Below are 20,821 nucleotides of genomic sequence, written 5' to 3'. Positions count from 1 at the left end.
CATTTTCAATAGTCAATTCTATAGATGTTTCCTTATAGTTCCTGAATTTTGTCATGATTGTTAATTGCTTTCCTTCTCCCCAAAATAACATTCTCCTATATTTCACTAGTATTTTTATAATTTTCTTTTATATATTTAAATGTCCTCCAAAACAAACACTGAAAATTTTGTACATACAATATAATTCAGAAAAGTAACAAAAGAAAATTAAGGGTATATTTGTAGAATTATGAGGTAAAGTGACCTTTTCTAAATGTATTGCTAAAATCCCAAAACAAGAGCCATTTTAAGGAACATTATCACACAGGTAAGTTACCTTAAGTCACTGCCAAACTTAAAGTCTAGACAAGACTCAATCCAGGAAAAATAAATATTTTGAGCAATTATCCCTGAAAAAAAAACAGTCAATAACTTTATGATACGTGCTGCTACTAGAAGATCAAAAAGGAAAAGGTGATCATCCAATATAAAAAGAGGTAAAAATCATAAATAGGAAATAACATAATGACCAGTAACAGTAGAAACTGCTGTTGAAGTACAGTTTAAAAAGAAAACATAAACTAATGGATTTTTTTTAATATTAGAATGTCAAATATTTAGCTGAGCTCAGTGGCTCATGCCTGTAATCCTAGCAGCTTGGGAGAACGAGGCAGGAGGATTTCAAGTTCAAAGCCAGCCTCAGCAAAAATGAGGTGCTAAGCAATTCAGTGAGATCCTGTCTCTATGTAAAATACAAAATAGACCTAGGGATGTGGCTAGGGTTGAGTGCCCCTGAGTTCAGTAATCCCCGGTACTCCTCAAAAAATAATTAAAAGATTAAAATTTCAAAGTGTTGGCTAGAATGAGGAGAAACAAGCACCTCATTTGCTACAAGTGGTAGTGTGATATAATATCAATTTTTATCAAATATTTATCAAACATGTATACTGTTTTTGATTCAGTAGTTTTTCTCCTAGAAACTTATTCAAGGAAATAATATATTTTCTACTACAATAGCTGTATTACTCAGCTTTCCATTGCTCTGACAAAATGCCTAAGATACACCATTTAAAGGAGAAAAGGTTTATTTGGGCTGATATTTTCAGAGGTTTCAGTCAACGGTCACTTGGTCCAGTTGCTGTGGACTTGTGGTGACACAGTACATCATGGTGGGACACTTGGCAGAGGAGGCCTCTTTACCTCACGGCAACAGAGAAGCAGAGAGAGAGAGACAAGAAGGGTCCAGGGTTAAAATGTGCCCTTCAAGGGTACACCTTCAATGACTTATCTTCCTTCAACTAGGACTCACCTCTTAAAGGCTTCACCATCTCCCAGTATCACCACAGGCTAGGGACCTAAGCCTTTAACACCTGACATTTGGACAAACGCTCCAAACCCAAATGATAGCTGGTATACTGTGTAATAATAATAAAATGGAAATAGCCTAAATGTCCATCAATAGGTTACTGAATTTAAAAAAATTATGATACAGTCATGTAATAGCATACCATTTAATCTTTAAAAATTGTTGTGTAGAAATATATTTTTGGCATGGAAATGTGCCTATGATATATAGTAACTCAAAAATTAAGTTACTTAAAATGGAGCATAAGCTGGGCACAGTGGAGCACACCTGTAATTCCAGCATTGGGAGGCTGAGGCAGGAGGATCTAAGTTCAAGGCCAACCTCAGCAACTTAGCAAGCACTTAGCAACTTAGTGAGACCCTGCCTCAAAATAAAAATAATAATAATAATAATTAAATTTTAAAAATAGAGCATGAGTATAATTCTGTTTTGTGGGCATGCTTATGTACTTATATATCTTATATTTACAGATATAAAAACACCTATATGTGCACAGAAAAAAGTCCAAAAGGATATACATATGCTTACAGTAATTATTTCTGAGCAAAAGATTATATTTTCATTTCTGTTCACATATTCATTAAGCCCCTGGTTTGTCCCAGACAGTCTTCTAAAGGCTGAGGTTAAATTGCACACAGTGGACAAACCATCTGCTCTCGTGAAACTCACATTTCAGTGACAGGATGACTGGAGATAGAGATGTAAATAAACAAGATAATTCCAAATGGTGATAAGAAAACAAAACCTGAAACCTGATGGAGATTGACTGGTGTGCCATGAAGGGGAGTTCCCTCATGGCTGCAAGGTTGGAGGAGGGCTTTGGAAAGGGTCCTACTTTTCAACTGAGATGCAAAGACTAGAAAGGTGCTGGCCTTACTAAAGCCCTGGGAAGAGCTTTCAAGCCAGGGGCAAGAGGCACCAAGATCCTGAGGGAGGTGATTCTCCAGGAATAGAAAGAAGTCGAAGAAGCTGGAATACAGCACACAAAGAAATGAACAGATAGATGTGTGAGAAACAAGTGGGACCAGATTTGTGGTTCCTACATGCGCTGCTAAAGTATTTGGATTATGTATAAATGTGGGGAAGGCCATGGAAAGATGTTCAGTACAAGAGTGACGCAATCCATTTTACATTGTGAAAAGACCGTTCTTGTTGCTTCTTTTTACATTTGTGAAGTGTTTCAATTGTTCACAATAAGCATCATACAGAAAAATATATGCTTTTCATTTTTTTCTTTTTTGAAAAAAATTGATATGGGAGGTATTAATGAGAGATAATTATAGGATTATGAAATAAAGTTATGAGTAATTTTTATTTCCTTATTTATATGATTTATATGCATGGTAATTTTCTACCAAAAATTATATATTACTTTTATATTCTCTCTCAAGTTTTCTAAAAATCAAGGACTTTTTAAAAAAGTCATATAAACTGAGACAATGAATATCTTTAGCTATTAAAATCCTTTCTCTAAAAAATAAAGTTAAAAAAAAAAAACATTTTGTCAGAATACATACCCTGGAATTAAATTCCCACTTTACTGCCTTTTAGCATTGACCCTTGGTTATGGGACACATGCTAACTGGCCTAATTTCCTGATAATGATCCTAAAATTAAGTGAGGACAGTAATTTAGGAGAAACTGTCATTGTCTTTCTTATTTACAAAGCACTTTTATATTCCATACCACATCATTTGTTAAAGTCCTCCAATTTCAATATTCTAGGCATTCAGTAAATAAGTTCCTCTCGAATTGTTAATCTTCAAGAATCCCTTGGTTTTCAGAGATAGAGTCGAAGAAGTCACAGATTTCAATCCAATGTGTTCAGCACAATGCATAGTTTTAAAATGAAGCACGATGTGGGTGTCCCCTGTGAAGCAGCCACACGCACACCAGTTGGTCTTGGGCACAAGATGCTTACTTACTGGTATGGGTACTTAATGACTCCCTGAATTTGTGCTGATCATTGATTTTGCTTACCTCTCTCTACTGGGCCTATGGTCCTTTGGGGTCGGGGACATTCTCTGTCTTTCTCATTGCCATGTCCTCAGCACCCTTCAAGACTGCCTGGCATTGTAGCAGGAGCTCACTGAGATCATTACCAAACATGAAAATAAAGGGGCAATGCAGATCAAGCTCCTACCAAGGAGCTTAGCAACACTGCTAAGCAACTATCATTATTACTTTCTCATTTGGAAAATTTGGAAACTGAAATTCAGAAAAGTGGAAGTCCTTATTAAGGTCCCATTGACTACTAAATGGCAATGGTAGCATGTTCCAACTCCAAATTCTGTGCTCCTTAGGCTGCACACTGTTAAGAGTTGCAGGGAAATTGGTTTTCCATTATAACATGTTCAACCTAAGTCTAGAAATCTTGAACAGAGCTGGTAAAGATTATTATTAAATTACAATAAGTAAATAAATAAATAAGCCTGTGTGTTCGTGCCACAATGAAATGCTTGTGTATTAATGTATAAGCAACTGATGCAGCCCCAAACCAAAGGTACATGCTTGTTAGACAGTAACCATTACAATATTTGTTCTCAATAGTGTCATGATGACCTTACAGCAGTCCTTTGATTCTGACCTCTGAAAGACATTCCTTAGAACCAAACTTAAATTCCATGTTTAGAGAGGGTGTGATCATATTTGAAATGTAGAATCCGGCCTTTTGTGCTTTATCTATGCTAAACCAAAGAACCCTAGGCGAAACTCTGGGAGTTTTCTAAAATATCAAGATACATGAAACAGAGGCTTCAAAGGAAAACAGGGTGCTTTGTTATTCTGTGTAACTTTCTCTGCCTTTTCAGTCTCAGGGAAGTTGTTCATGACACTGGGGTTACAGACCTTTCCTTTGAGATTTCCACTAAAAAGAACTTGATTGATTTTGATGCCACCTTCTGGCTACTACAAAAACTTCAGCTTATAAAGGTTGTGTTAAAACAACTTCGAACATTGTCTGAACTCCCCAAATAAGACAGACTGAACTACCCTTTCCCCAGGATGAGACTTAAATAAGGAAAATGGAAGCTTGAGGGGACAGAACTCTTCCATTTAAGTTTTGTGTTCAATTTGGCATCAATGTGGAACAGTTTAACAACTTTGTCTTCATTCACTGCAGGACCTTTCACAGAATGGCAAGAGTGTCCGACAAATCTGTTTAACTGAACCCACTACAAGCCCAGACCCACAATTTAATTTTTAAAATTTGTGTCAAAATTATTTTCTGTGAACGCAGATCAAACAGTAATGGAGAGCTTATCATCAAACTAATAGTCTCCTATCCTAAGACTCTTCACCCACGATTTTACTCCACAATCTTTTCTCTCTCTGGTTTTAGTTCTTTTGGCAATTTTTAAAATATCTATAACTTCAAAAGATATGCTTACTCTTTTATTTTGTGCTTTATTAACTTTAGATAATATCAATTGAGACTGCTGAGGAAAACAAAGATTGAGCTCACTTACACAGTCACCCCTGCCCCACCTCCACTTCCTTCTCCTTCTTCTCCTCCCATGTTTGATAGTTAAATTGCTACTTTTAGATTTCCTGTTGGTCCCTTTAGATGGTATGCTGGACCTCTACTTCTCGTCCTACTAACTTTTTTAAAATTGTAAATTGTTTACTTTTGTTCTGGAAATTTAATTTTCTCTTAAAACCCAACAGTGTAATAGGAACAAATATATTTATCCATTGAGCTTTTGCATAAACATTTTAAAAGATTACTCTTTGTTATGAAGTGTCTCCCAGAAGCTCATGTGTGAGACAATGCAACAAGGTTCAGAGGGGAAATGATTGAGTTGTAAGAGTCTTAACTCAATCAGTGATTTAGTCTCCTGATAGGTATTAACTGAGTGGCAACTGAAGTGGTGGGGTGTGACTGGAGAAATTGGAATTGGGGCGTGGCTCTGGGGTATGTATTTTATATCTGGAGAGTGGACGTTCTTTCCCTCTCTGCTTCCTGATGATGTGAGCTGCTTCCCTCTGCCACACTCTTCTGCCGTGATATTCAGCCTCTTCTTGAGCCCTGAAGAATGGAGCCAGCCATCTATATGAATTAAGACCTCTGAAATTGTGAGCCCTCAAATACACTTTTCCTCTTCTGTGATTGTGCTGGTCAGCAAAAAATCTGACTAAAGCACTCTTGATATATTCTTTAAATTAAGAATATAAAGCCAAGACACTTCCTCTGTTTCAGTGGTTTACTGTAAAGTTATCCTTTTAATATCTTTGATGTTAGTTCTGGGGGAACCAGGCTGACCATTTCCTGTCTTGTTCGAGGATCCTCTTGCCCTGATCGTGCTCATTTAGTGTCTCTCCAGTGTGCAGCATGACAGCTCCACCAGGGGAGCCTTTGTTTCCCTAACCGCCGTCTACTTTCTGCGATCTCCTTGTGCACCTTCTCATAGCAATAGCCACAAAGGACATGATTCTGTTTCAGGTGATCATGTTCAGGATCAATGTCTATATTGCTCTCAACTTTGATAAGTTTCTGTGGGTTTTTTCTCCTATACCTGTTAACTTTAATGCTGTGTCTGTTTTGGGGAGATGCCATCCAAAAGATATTATCCAAAAGGCTGGAATTCTAAATAAGGCTGGACCCGGGACTGCTAATGCTGGCCCCATGGAGGTCTCAGAAACCCTCCCTGATCAGCTCTGTTGAAGTCTTTGCTGCAGTAACTCCCCAGAGTTTCAGAGCAGTCCACCTGCTGCCAGCTACAGAGGCACCACAAGCAGCAGCATGCCAGACGCCATCTTCCTGTTCTACTAACTTTTGACCGCCTCTTGACGCCTCTTCATGTCCCCACTTTTCATCTCCCTTCTCCCCCTTTTGCTTTTCCCTTCCACCTTTCGGCATTTATTCTTTTACATGCTTGAATTTGTCACCATTTGTGTTCAGGTCTGCAGCTTCAACAGAATCCAGCATGTTCTGTTGATAGGTTGATTTCAGAAGTTGGGAGCAATAAAAGACTTAGATTTGGTCTTAACCATACAATCTTTATTCACTGCCAGGTTATTATATTTTCATTTCTATCATGCTATTATATTTTCATTTCTATCATGTCCCTGATCTAAAAATCAAAGCTCAGACTAATTTTATTAGTTCATTATAGTTATGCATAATATTGGGGTTTATTTTGACATGATTATACAAGCATGAATATAATTTGCTCCATTTCAGTTCCAAGTACATCACCTTTCCTCCCCCTCCTGCCTCCTCTTGTTAACTTTTTCTACTCTACTGATCTTTTTCTATTTATTTATATTTTTAAAATTAAGCACATTGTGAATATACATAAAGATGAAATTCACTGTGATATCTTCATATATGTACATAGGAAAGTTTGGCCAGATTCATTCCACATTCCTCCCGTTCCCCATCCCTCTTTTCCTCCCCCTTTGTCCCTTTTCTTTACTCTATTTTCATGAGATTCCTCCCTCATTTTTCTTTTCTTTTTCCTCCTTTCTTTCTTCCTTCCTTCCTTTCTTTCTTTTCTTTCTTACTTTCATTTAATTTCCACTTATGAGAAAAAAATTTGACCCTTGATTTTCTGGATCTGGCTTATTTCCCTTAGCATGATATTCTCCAGTTCCACCCATTTACTGCAAATGCTACAATTTCATTCATCTTTCTGACTGAGTAAATATCTATGGTGTACATATACCACATTTTCTTTATCCATTCACCTGTTGAAGGGCACCTAGGGTGGTTCCATAGCTTGGCTAGTGTGAATTGTGCTGCTATAAACTTTGATGTGGCTGCTACACAGTAGTATGCTGATTTTAGATATCTTGGATATCCTGAGGCGTGGGATAGTTGGGTCATATGGTGGTTCCATTCCTGGATTTTTGAAAACCTCAAACTTTAATAGTAACATAAGATCATCTCACATTTTAATTTGCTTCAAAATAGAGCAATGACATTCTTGTATAAGTTGTTTGCCCCCAAGTATTATCTTGAACAGAGGTCATCAGGACCACCTTTTCTACCTTCCCAAGCATGTTACTTTGCAGAGGTCTCTTTTTCTCTGAAGATCTTCCTATAGAGCTCTGTCCCTTAGCTCTACTCAGGACCTGGTAAATTGTAGGCCTATTGCATAGCATTAATTCTGGAGCTTTCACACCTCAGAAGATAGGATCCTACTTCTAGAGTTGTCAGATTTAGCAAATAAAAACATGGAATGCCCAGTTAAATTTTAATTTCAAATAAGCAACAAGTCATTCTTTCAGTACAAGTATGTCTCATTCACTGTTTCCATGTCCCACAGCTGCTCCTTTCTTTGCTGACCCTTTGTTTTGAAGAACATTCTGTTACCTTCCTAAGAAAAAATAGGAGGTAAATTTTGAGTCCCTTGAAATGTCCCCTTTACTCTCATTTCATTGTCCTTTCTCTATATATATTTGGTTGACAGTCTTGCTATAGAATTATAGCTCAAAATGCAATTCCCCTCAGAAATTTCAAGACCGTTCTGCTTTTCTTGGTATTCAGTTGGTCTAATGAATCTTACTCACATACTTCTCGGTGGCTTTTTCCTCTGGAACTATGACTCTTGCCTGCTCTGGAATATTTTCTTTTGTTATTTTTTTACTGCCTTCTTTCCTTGAATTTTTATTAGCTCTCTTTTAAAAAATTATTAGCCATACCTTGGATCTTCCAAATTCCTCTCAATGATCTCCTCATTCCATACATTTTTCATCTCACTTAAATTGCCAAGGCTGGCCTCAAATTTTTGATCCTCTTGCCTCAGCCAGGGATTACAGGCATGTGCCACCACACTTGGTGAAAGTGTGTTAAAGGACCCTCTGTGACTTAAATTATTTTAATTTCATTCAGCTTTTGTCTGCTTACCTTAGTCTTTTCCTTCTGTTTTCTCATTTGTTGCATATTCCTGGTTGATCATCCATTCTAACCCAACAAAGACTGAGGATGAGTGTGTGGATTTGCTCAGCTGCTGTGTTTGCAGGTCATTTTTCCACGGAGGATTCTGCACTGTTTCTGGGGATGGGACTCTGCTGACTGTCAGCTTGCACTACAGCATGAGCTGATGGGAAAACAGGTAGATGATGTCAGGCACTGACTTTCAAAATACCATAATATAAAAGGACGTAGTTCAGAATATCAACCTCACAAGTCTTTGTTATTCTCAGAAGGTTCATTTGATATGAAGTGTCTGTTTTTGCCTGTTTTTCCTGGATGCTGGAATTCTAGGAGTAGGGCTACAGGAGAAGTAGGGAGGTGCTGACTTACTCTGGAGGTCTATATATAAACCCTCTTACTGCTTTTGGCTACATTTCTCACTGTCAACTCTGTGCCCAACATTTTTCATGATTTCTAAAGGACAAATCTTGCCTCATCCTTTCTATAGTCCTGTAGGATATATTCATCATTCAGCGCACTTCCATATGTACTGTTGAACTCTTTTAACCCTAGCTAGTGTAATGTTTATTCCTTTTTTTGCACTTTTATTATTTTATTTCAATATGTCTCAGGAAGAGATGAGTAGAGCTTGGTACATCATCTTTAACTTGTAGTTTGCTGTTGCTTCTCTTTATTTCTTGGTGAAAATATGATTTCCATTAAATAATGAGGTCCTTCTTCAATTGCTTCCTCAGAATTGAACAGCTGCAACCAACATCATCTACTGGGTACTCTAAGGAATGTGAGGTCCACTGAAATTTGAATATATGAAAGAAACTGGTAGAATCACTATAGATTTTGGCTGAAAAATTAAAGAGGATTTTAACTAAGACTTTGAAAAATCTTATTTTGGAATTGGTTTCATTCATTCCACATTTAATAAGTGACTAGTATGGGTCAAGTACTAGGCTACATTTTGGCAAGGTAGGGACATAAAGATGAATAAGGTATCGCTCATACCCTTGAGGATAACATAATCTGGTGAATAACTTGAGTTTATGTTGCATTTTGCAGTTTATAAATCAAATTTACCTATGGTGGATTTCTGACACTTACTGATTTACCATTCACAGTTTTAACTTCTCCTTAGGGATCCAGAGATCCATGACACATGGTTTATTTATTTAGGTACAAATTTGCCTCATATGCATAGTGAGGTTGTGTAGATGGTGTAGTTGCTTGAGTGATGAGAAAGCCAAGCTGACATGTGTGGATTCTCTAAGTTGCCCTGTGCATATTGTGTATGAATTAGTAACCAGCTGCATTAACCATTTGATGTCAATGGGATACAAGCACAAAATAAGATTTTTTTCCTCCTATCATTGATTTTAACCATGCTTTCTTATATCTCCCTGCTTCTTACATAGTTTCTAGATCCGTTGTTACAATTTTAGGGTAATTCAATTTAAATTTTTAATCTTATTTCTTCCAATCCCCCAGCTGGTTTGCAAGTTTGACCCTGCAAAGAAACTTGGAGTGGGAGGGGGGCCTGTTCTGCTCTTTAACTTCATTTTTGTCTTTCTGCTTCTAGCTCTCTTGCTGTGTGGTGAGAGATGATAGGAAAAGGAAAGGGATGAGTGTCTGTTATGTTGATGACCACTACCCAACACAGTCCCACATGGTTTTTGTTATTACAGTTAAGACATAACTGATTGGCCATCAATACGCTCTTTATAGCAAGCGTCCAAAGAATGGCTCACTCATAGGGAACAGGTGGAAATTTTTTATGGCAGTGTAGTTGTCTGATGTGAAGTATCAGCTCTGTTTTGCTCTCCTCCAAATGCCTTTAGTTCCATTCCTGGTGTTTCATATCCACAGTTTTTTATTGCAAAGGAAGGTGCCACCATAAGGGCTCAAATCCCATTTACTTGACTCCACATCCTACCTACCATGACAGGCTACTCACTCCTACCTTCTTTCTTCTCCATTGACTTTTTGCAACTCTTTGTGGTCTCTTTGGGTCTCATTTCTTCATTCTCAATGAGGAGCAGAAGCACACATGCCATATTAGAGGTGTTCAAATGGAAAATGATGTGCTGGTCTGCCTTCTCTCATGTCCCTTCAGTCTCTGTGGGAGGTTCTCTCAGAGCCCTCTATAATTTGGATTTGAGAAGAGACAAACCACCCTCTCCTCAGCGAGGATGGAAGGGAAATTCCTCTTAACTCTTATCATTGTATCTTGCCAACTCTGCTCTTTCCAATATGCCTCCCTGCCTCCATCTTTTGCTTATGCAGACAGGGGCAGGAAGAGGATAGAGTGAGGAAAGGATTTAGCTCCAGTTTCTTGTGGAGAACTTTCTTTATGGATTTAGATCCTTCTTACCGATTTTGAGCCAGTAGGAAAAATATTGCTCAACAGTCCATTATGTTTATGCTATAAATATAGTCATATGGATTAATTGGAGATTTGACAAGGTGCTAGGAAACATTTTTCTCGAGTAGTTCAGGATGTATTTTCTTCCCTCACCCCCCATATTTCTATTGGTGTATTACAGTTATATGTAATGGTGGGATTTGTTGTTACATATTCATACATAGGGCTGTGTTTCTTAAGATGTGATCTATAGACCTCCTATATCTGAATCCACTGGAGAACTGAGAGAAAATGATGCTTTTTCCTGGGTCCCACATTCAGCCACTTGGGCTCTCAGTGTTGAGAAGGAGTTAGGAATCAGGATTTTCAATAAATATCCCAGCTTTACTCATGCTTACTGACATTGGATAACCATTTATCTTGCCCACTACACATTATCCTAGGTCCTCCTACTACCATTGTGAAGCAGGTAGTGCTGGTATTATCTTCATTTGACTAATGAGGAAGTTGAGATTCAGAAGAGAGCCATGATTTGTTGAATGGCAGAGTAATAGTCCACAGACAGTGGTTAATTAGCTGTCACTGATTATAATTTTAAACAGATAGAAAATATCAATATATCTTTGTTCAGATTACCAAAGTAATACATATTTATTTTAACTAAGAAACATATAAAGATACAAAAATTAACTAGATAAATATTATTCCAATATTTAGATAAAATAATTTTCTCTGCATATAATTTGTTAAACCTGTTTTTATAAAATTAAAATCAAATCATATTTTAATACTCTTTAGTAAGCTGCTTCTTAAAATTAGGGTATTGTGAATTTCTCCATTATGTTCTTCAACATTGTTTTCAATGGCAATGTAATACTCCTTTTAATGAATATATAATTTTATATCTAACCAATCCCTTGCTGATGGAAAATTTAATTATTTCAAATTTTTACAATCACAAAAATATGTTTCAGTTATTAAGCAACTTAAAGGGGAGTTTGAAAATATATTTCAGTTATCTAGAGAAAATGAAGACAATTCTAAAAGGTCATGTTGAAAAGTATTGGGGTCTGAAATGTTATGGAACATTTCCATAGTTACTAAAAAGATTATTTATGTTGTTTTCTTTCTTTCTTTCTTTCTTTTTTTTTTTTTTAACAGGAACAAGACCATTTTGTTTTACTTTAATCTGTTAAAATGTGTCCATCCCTCCATTCTGGTAGGCCTACAGTGTCCTACCACACAGGTAAGGGAAAAAATGACTCACTGTGGAGGTATTAGCAATTCTGAATGTTTTGGATGAGATGATTCAGAAATCGCATTTGAGTTCTGTGTATGTGTGGTGGGAAAACGTAAGTATGATTTCATGTTTGTAAATAGACAATCAAAATAAAAGAGATTAAAATTTTTAGAATCAGTAAGGAATCTTTGTGGTCTGACCCCAACTCCCTGAGCACATCTCTGACACTCCCATTACTTACCACACTCAGGTCACACTGATATCTGTTGTTCTTTAAAGGACCCAGGAAAGCTTCTAACTCTGAACCTTTGATTTTACCATTTCCCTTCCCTTACATCCTCTTCCTCCAGATGACTATACACCTTGATTACTGGTCTTCACATTGTTCAGGAAATGTTACTTTCTTAGGAAGACCTGCCTATTTAAGATCAGAATCTCACCCAGTCATTCCTCTTGATCTATCCTCCTTTGTAGTTCTTTTTTTCCATAGCATTTAGTACCATCTTAAAACAAATATTTATTTTTTATTTGTTATACATCTCCCCCTACTAGAAGGCAAACTGCTTGAGAGTAAAGTACTTATCTGTTTTGTTCACTTCTGCATCTCCAGTACCTGGAACAGGCTCAAAATAGGTGATAAGTCAATATTTATGGAACGAATAAATTAAAAAATGAGTGAATTAATATCTTCCTACTTCGTTAAAGAGTTTTTCCACTTTACTATCCAAATTTATCATTCCTATGATAAAACAAAAAATAGTACACATTATGCTTATTTATTACTTTTCATAAATTATTTACTAGATCATCTTCTTCATAGCAAATATATTGTTTTAATCTTCAACGCAACTCCCTCTCCCAACAGCCACATTCTAATTTGCATTAGAATGTTAAACCTGTATAAATTGGAGATATAAAAATAGTGATAAAGAACTACATTTGAAGTGCCCTTTGTGGTACACAGAGAATCAGAATTGAGTCAGGATGTGTTTTAGATGCTAATAATGTGGCCCTGCACTTAGTTTGTCAGGCAATGGTACGATCTGAGTCATATTTTTATGCATTAAGTTTTTGATAACTGCCAGCATGGCCCAGACATGTGTCACAAGCATTTAAAGGACAGACTGAGATCAATTAGGATACCCAACCTCAATGTGACCTTCATTTTTGTCTAATTATATGTTGATTGCTACTAATCAGCACCCTATTTGAAGTGAACAAATTGGTCTGATAGAAGGAAAGAGTAAAGAGCAGTTGCTATTTTTTTTTTATTTTTTAAGAGCTCATTTGTGTCTGGGATGAAATTTGATGTGATTCTCTTTAACAAACCTCACTTTACCATTTTAATTACTTTCTTTTATGTGTTATATTCACAGCACTTTTATGTGTGTGGTATACATGGTGTGTGTATTTGTAAGTGCAGAAATTATCATGAACCCAACTCAGTAGTTGCTACCATCATTTAAAGCCTGTGAAAGCATTAGCTCTTGCAGTGCTCACTTTTATAAATCCACTGAAATGCACCCAACAGGAGAACTAGTTCAGTTATCTTTTAACTCAACATTTTTTGAGTAAATAATCAAGTCTGTGAAATATCTTCTAATATGTTAATTTATTCAGATCAACTGCAATCAGACTGAACTTTTGACATTTGCATTGATGATGACCTTAACCTTCTTTCAAAAAATGTGGACAGGTTGGATGTCATGAATATACCTATATAGTTCTTCAGCATTTTTTAGCAGGGTACCCGTGACCCCTCTAATATTTCCTCCAGAGTTGTGTTAGTCAATTTTCTATTGCTATGAAAAAAATACCTGAGAAAACATAGGAGGAGAGGTTTATTTTGGTTTATGGTTTTCCAGGTTTCTGTCCATAGTCACTTGCCTCTGTTGATTCTGGGCCTGTAGTAAGGCAGAACATCATGGTAGGGAGGGCATCGCAGAGCAAAGCTGCTCACCTCATGGCAGCCAGGAAGGAGAGAGAGAGAAAGGGGTGGAGGTGTCAGGGATGAGATAGAGTACACCAGGGATCCATTCCCTTCAAGTAGATCCTACCTCCTATAGTTTCTACCACATCCCATAATCCACACCATTATGAATCCATCAATGGATTAATTTATGATGACGTTAGTGCCCTGATGGTCCAATTACTTCCCCAAAACCCCATCTCTATACATTGCTGCTCTGGGGACCAAGCCAACACATGAGCCTTTGGGAAACATTCCATATCCAAACTATAAGAAGAGGTTAATGAGCGCATGTGTGAGAGATTATGTGTGTGAGAGAGACTATGAAAGAGAAAATATGTATGGGGATATGAATGTGGAGGGATGGGTTGTTTACCTTGTCAAAACTTCTAGAAGGATTACATTGCTGCTGTAACAAGAGAATGTTCACTGTGAGATTTGAGGAATTCACTTAGTTATCCTACTAACTTCACTTTGAGGTCAACACCAAATACCCTTGTGTATAGCCGAAACATGACCCAAAAGATGGAAGAGAGACGTCAGCCCAGCAGCAGTGTTTTTGCCTAACTGTCTATAGAGGTCAGCCAGTGAGAATAATTACCAAAGTACGATGGGAAGATGAAGCAAGTCAGTTCAAAGGAGGAGTTCACAAGGAGGAAATGAATTAGTAGAGAGAGGTTTAATTGCTGACTATAGCTCAGATGGCTTATTATGACCTACCTTTGGTTTTTTTTTATTATTATAAACAAAAGTAAAACTGATAGTAATGCCGCCTTTTTATGGAATTACTAATTGGATTCAGTCATTTCATGGTGGCTCCATGAATGAATAATTTGGTTTGGCACTGATAGTACCCTAAGATCATTAATATAAAATAATGACATGGATGACCTCTCTGCCCATGTCTACATGGTGTTGGTAAAAGACTACAATAATGATTTATTGTGATAAATAGCCCTAAAATTGCTTATTTCTTAAAGAATAAAACTCTGTTTTGAGAATTGTCATTGAGAATTCACTGTCACTGATGATTATTGTGGCATAAGTTATCAGCATTCAGAACACTTTAAATCACCATCTTATTCATATTTAGAAAAGGACACAAGATTCTAACCCTGCATATGCACAAAGTACACAGGCAAAGTTAATCTTGAATCATCCTCTTATCTCTAATTCAGAAGATCATTTTTTAAAGTTTTATTTAAAGTCCATCATTTCCAGGCATGGTGGTGCATACTTATAATCCCAGTAACTTAAGAGTCCTAAATTGGAGGATTACAAATTTGAGGCCATCCTCCAAAATTTAGCAAAATCCTATCTCAAAAACTCTTTAAAGGGATGGGGATGTAGCTCAATAGGAGAGCACCCCTGGGTTCAATCCTAGTTTTGAAAGAAAAAAAAAAAAAAGGCCATCATTGTCCTGTGGTAGTAGTCACATAAATATACACATGTGATAAGATTTCACAGAGCTACACCCACATACAGATATACATAGATGAGTGAATATAAAACTAGTGCACTCTAAATAAGGTCAGAGGACAGTAACAATATAAATTTCCTGGCTAAATTATTTTTTATAGTTATTCAAACCCTTGCCATTAGGGGGAAACAAATAAAAGCTATGTGGAATCTATTTCTTACAACTACCTATAGATCTATAATTATGTCAAAATCAAAAGTTAACAATAAGCCCATCACTGTAGAGTACCTGCTTGTTTTAACACAGCATCAACATCAGAGAGGAACTCTGTGTTTGGAATTTAATTTTTTACAATAAGACTAGAAATTGGTTTAAGTTCCTCTGATAGAAAGCATTGCTTTGCTCATTATTTTAGTGGATAATTTACAAGTCTAACATTATGGATACTTCCTTTATTTTTTTAATTCAGTTCCCATCATTATTTTCCTATTCTTCATAGATCTGTGTCTCTAAGTGCCCAGAAAGATTTTTAACGTATGTGGAAATGCAAGTTGTGCACACAGCAAATGAAAGTAATTGGCAATACTACCGTCAATTTTGCAAGCCTAATGCTGAGCCTGTAAAGGTATGTGTGTTTAAGCTTACAACTAGAGAAGAATTTAACTTTTGTCTCCGTCTCAAGTGTAATATGATCATTTGTTACTGGACAAGCCCCTACATCTAGGAAATGATTACTAAAGGCACCATTTCATTAAAACACAAATGCACATGCACAGTCATGAAAACACACCCCATTTATAGAATATCATTGTGCAGACTTGGAGTGTTAAGACAGGCTATGAAGTCTGGTAAGTTAGCTTCAACTTTTTCCTGGCACCAGCAAATTCTCTACCTGAATGGATATTTTTGCTGTTAAGAGTTAGGATTTAATGTCATTTGCAGTCACCATTTCATTAATATGTGATGAAGCCCCATAGTAACTTAACAATACAAATTTTACTTCCAAGACTAGTTTGATAAATACTCATTAAACAACAAAGTAAACCTGTCTAGGTTTTAAATTTATAAGGGATTTCTAAAGCCTAATTATGTTAATATTAATGACTTTTACAGTAGAGAAGATGCTATTTTCTGGGTTATGTGGGGAGGTGTGAAGTATTGACACCAGGATATAGCTAAGACAAAGGTACATACCTTCACAAGTGTGCTTCGCTTTTAGAAAGTCTGGTTTTATTATTGTTGATTTGAACCATGGTTAAGTCATTTAAAAGAGCTTGTCAAACAAGAATTCATATGTGATGATCTTACAGTTACTATTATTGGGGGTAGTAATTTGGGACAATGAGATTTATGGAGTTACATTTGGAAAGAGAACTTTTATATGGGGAATAAAAGTAGTCATTGCATGACCTTTGATGATTTAATATACTCTTTTTCTGTTTCAGACCCTCTCAGAAGTCATAATGGATGATGAGTGCCCCCCAGCAGTTTTTCCAAGCAAACCTTGTAAGTGGTAGTAATTTTACCTTAGAAATACAGACTCTACCAAGAAGTTATTTAATTAAGTCTCCATGTTTCACAGTTGATGAAACTAAGATCTGGAATGGTTCTGTCTGGTCCGAGGTTCCAGAGTTAATTAGGAGGACGTCCAAGGTAAAGCCATCCTCCTGACTCTAGACAGAGATATTTCATGAGAGGTCTGAGTTGTTGGGTTTTGCTACATAAACACACAAGAAAAAGATTGAAAAATTGATTTTTAAAAGTCAATCCAATTGGTTATTTGGAGTTCCATAAGCATGTATACCCATACACATCTTTCTGGATTTAACCAGAATTGTTGTTCAGAAATTGCTGTGGGGAGGGGGCAAGACATATACTTGTCTTTATGATTTGAAATTTAAATATTTATGTCTTCTGAATGAGTCTACATTTTATTTCTTTAAAGTTTTAAACTTCACTTAAAGTGATACTCTGTTTAGGAAAAAAAAAAAAACTACTTTTTTTCCTTTATTAAGGATATAATTCTAACTACCAAAAAAAAAAAACTTTACAGATATCCATTGCAATGTTTATTCAAAGTACTCAGAGAGAGAGAGAGAGAGGAAACACAAACACTAAAATATTCAAGTACAAGATAACATTTAAATAAATTATGATGCATTCATTAAAAGAAATGTTTTAGAATTATCAAGTGTAGATATTATAATAAATGAACATATATACATTATGATGTCAAAAATGAAAATTATTATATACACTATACTGACAAGCATGAAGACATTAAAGTGAACAAAATCTATTCAAAGAAAAAAAAACCAGAAAGAAATACACCAAATATTAAGGGATTGTTTGGGGGTAGTAAAACTATGGGTATTTTCTCTCTATTTTTTCCCTATTTCTCCATTTTTCCACAATTAGTATATATAGCTTTTAAAACAGATGAAACCTCATGCACCCAGAGGACCACCCCAAGGATTCCCTCAGAGTGGCAGTGTGATTGCAGTCAGAACTGGGGTGGTGGGAGTCCAGCAGAACAAGCATTTGCAAAGTTTCTTCTACCCCTGACCAAGTATGGATTGAAAGGAGTACTGTCAAAACTAACCAAAGTAGGCAAATGCTTCCAGAAGAATCTCAAGGAGGTGTATAGCAAGCAACAGGAGTAGCTGTGGAATCGGAATGTAAAGGAAAGGTGAAGAGATTCAGCCAGTTAGCATGAAAGTTGGAGCTAAAGAGCTTCTCTTAGAGTCTTTCTAGATGTTTTTCTAGACCTCTTTCTTTCTAGTTTTTCTAGTCTTTCTAGATGGTGAGGATTATTTCTTATTTAGAGATGATGACATTCTTGGAAAGTAGGTAGACTGAATTAAATCACTGTCAAAATAGCATCATGTTGTAGAGACATGTATACAGTAGCTCTAAGATGGCAGCTGGCGTTGGGCCAAGAGGTGATGCATAATTAGTGTTAACATGGCGTGATCTCTCATGACCTTTTGCCTGATTGGTTGATATCTCTTCCGAGCTCGTGGTTAACAGATGCTCCTCCTCCTCATTCTTTCTTGATTGGTACAGTGGTGCGTGCTCCAATCGTGCTACTTAATCCTAAGCTGATTGGCTGCCTTAGTGTATATAAGACATTCTCTTCACCTGGGAGAAGGAAGCATCTCTAAGAAGCAGCAGACCTCTATAGAAGTAGCCTCTCTGAAAGCGTAGTCTCTCTGAAAGCGTAGCACCTCTAAAAGCAAGCAAGCCTCTCTTCCTCTAAAAGCAAGCAAGCCTCTCTTTCTGTAAAAGCAAGCAAGCCTCTCTTTCTTCCTCTATAAACTAGGGAGCAAGCAAGCAAGCAAGGAAGCAGCACAAAAGGATAAAGAAGTAGTTCATTCCCAGTCCGCCTCCGATAAATTCCCGCTGTCTCATTGCTGCAGGCAGCAACATCATGTGAAACTCCCCATTCCACTAAAGTTCTGAAATCTTTCATCTTGTAAATAATTTTCAAGTATCTCTTTTTATAATTTAATCATCAAAACATAAAATAACAGAAGAAAGATAATAGTCATTGGATTAAGCAGAAAGTCAAGTACATCAAAGAAGTTCCCAGAAAATACATGAGTTTATTGCCTTGTCACTTTTCCCTGGGTCACTAAAGACCCTGGAACAAAGATGTAAACCCTGCAAACAACTCCCTCACCAAGAAGCCCTAAGCAACATCTGTCTATAGCCAAGAATAGTGTTAAAAAATGGTATGAAAAGATAAAAGTAATCATTTGTCACGTAAGATACAATAGGTATAAAATAAGACATGGTCCCTGCCCTTACAAGTATCATTAGATTGAATTGCAGAATATAAGATGTACATTTGATATACAAGATGAATAAGGCACAGCCCCTCATAGCCTAGTGAGGGAGAGATTAAGATAAACATTGCAATCATCTTGTGCTCCTCTTAACAGCAGATGGGATATTATGCCACTAATAAAATTCTCTCATTAAAGACTTTGTAAAAGGAAATAAGTAATATTAAGAGAAAGAAACTAGGGACAACACTATATATCCTATTATGAGTTTGATTTCAAAGGGAAAAATATTTATAGAAGGAGGACTGGAAGGAAATCCATCAAAATGTTAATGGAGTTCAATGTGGGAGCTAGGACAATGTGTACTTTTTAAATCTTTCTTCATATTTTCTCTACTTTCTAAAATATTCAGTGAGCATATTAAGTAATAGAAGTTAACAGATTGGATGAGATTACCCAGAAAAAAATAATATGTGGAACAAGGTCAGGGCACCCTCTGGGTGGCAACACTCATATGTAGAGAGTATAAAAGGGCAGAGTGCACAGAAAGAAGGGGAGCATAGGAGAGATGTGATCTACATAAGCCAAGGAGAAAGAGTTTCAGAAAGGCAAGGGGGTATCTACTGTGTCAAAGGCTCAGAAAAGTAGCTCAGTGAAGAGCAAATATAGGTCAAATTCTACTAGTGCCAGGCACTACTCTGGGTAACAAATTCTAGCAGGATGAGGTCATTTGGGCCACTGGGAGGACAATTTCCATGGCAGGGCAGAAATCTAATTGGATTGAGAGCAAGCAAAACATCTGATAGACAATACTAAGTCAGATTTGCCACAGGAGGAAAGGAAGTAGCAGGAGAAAAATTTGGGATGATACTGGAGGAATAAGCCATATTATTAGAGCTACAGAAGTTGGAAGTGGGTGAAAAAGAGAGCCAGAGAAGTCAGAAAAGGCTTTGTGGTGACATAGGTCTTTCTCTATACTGGTTGCGTTAAAGTTTTATTTTAAGCCCTTTATGTAAATTGGCAATGCTTCTTAGAAAAATTATGAAAATAATCCATTTCTGATTTCCTCTTCTTTTGAAACTGGGCTTAAAAATAGTTTAATAGATAAAGAGTAAAGGATTCTACTTAATCAAAGTAAGAATATAGAAAATTGAACAGTAATTTAATACTCAGAAATTATACTAGTCTACATACAAAGTATGAACTTCCTTGATAGCTTCAGAATTTTCATTTCTACTTTTTTAGACTTTATTCTAGGCATAGCCAAGATTTTATTAAAATAGCAAGCCTATTCCCATTCAGTCATACAAATGAGTGTGACTTTTCTATGAAAGTGATTATCATTGTCACTCATGCTGTATATCCTATTTGTGGCAATTTGGTGAATATATCATGTATAAAATAATATTTACCATGCATAAAATAATCAAAAGGTTTGCAATGTAGCTTCAGATTATAATCATATTTGCTTTCTATTTCAGCTTTAGAACTATTGGAAAATCTTCAAATCATCAAGTAAAAAGCAATTAGCTATTTTTATTGAGCAATTTAAATACCTAGTAAGAATTTGATTATAAAGTTTACAACAGGAGGACATCATGAAAGAAACAGAAAAGTGATTGCCATAATTTTAATTTACTTTTACAGTTCTCCAGAGGTGTTTGCCTGATTTCTCTACCAAAAATGGCTCTTTAACAGTAGGAAATAAGATGCTGTTTGAAGATGGAAGTGGAAAAACAAGAAATGTACTAGAACTCAGAGAGGCGTCAAAGTATGTTTGTTACATTTCTATTTTCAATGTTGATGCATCCTGTTATTGTATCCAA

At 36.3% G+C, this 20,821-nt stretch overlaps 1 protein-coding gene across 2 annotated transcripts in view; it reads left to right on the top strand.

The window, feature by feature from the left end:
- SLC44A5 (solute carrier family 44 member 5) overlaps positions 1–20,821 on the top strand; it is a 330,443-nt gene that overhangs the window by 274,765 nt on the left and 34,857 nt on the right. For both annotated transcript variants that reach the window (XM_079128981.1, XM_079128980.1), the window contains exons 5-8: positions 11,740–11,824; positions 15,707–15,832; positions 16,653–16,713; positions 20,643–20,766. In XM_079128981.1, coding sequence (XP_078985107.1) covers positions 11,740–11,824; positions 15,707–15,832; positions 16,653–16,713; positions 20,643–20,766 — 396 coding nt within the window. The remainder of the gene's footprint in view (positions 1–11,739; positions 11,825–15,706; positions 15,833–16,652; positions 16,714–20,642; positions 20,767–20,821) is intronic.

This window comes from Sciurus vulgaris (genome assembly GCF_902686455.1).
Source record: "Sciurus vulgaris genome assembly, chromosome: 1".
Classification (NCBI taxonomy): Eukaryota; Metazoa; Chordata; class Mammalia; order Rodentia; family Sciuridae; genus Sciurus; species Sciurus vulgaris.
Note: the sequence above shows the minus strand (reverse complement) of the source record. Positions and strands in the feature narration are given on the sequence as shown.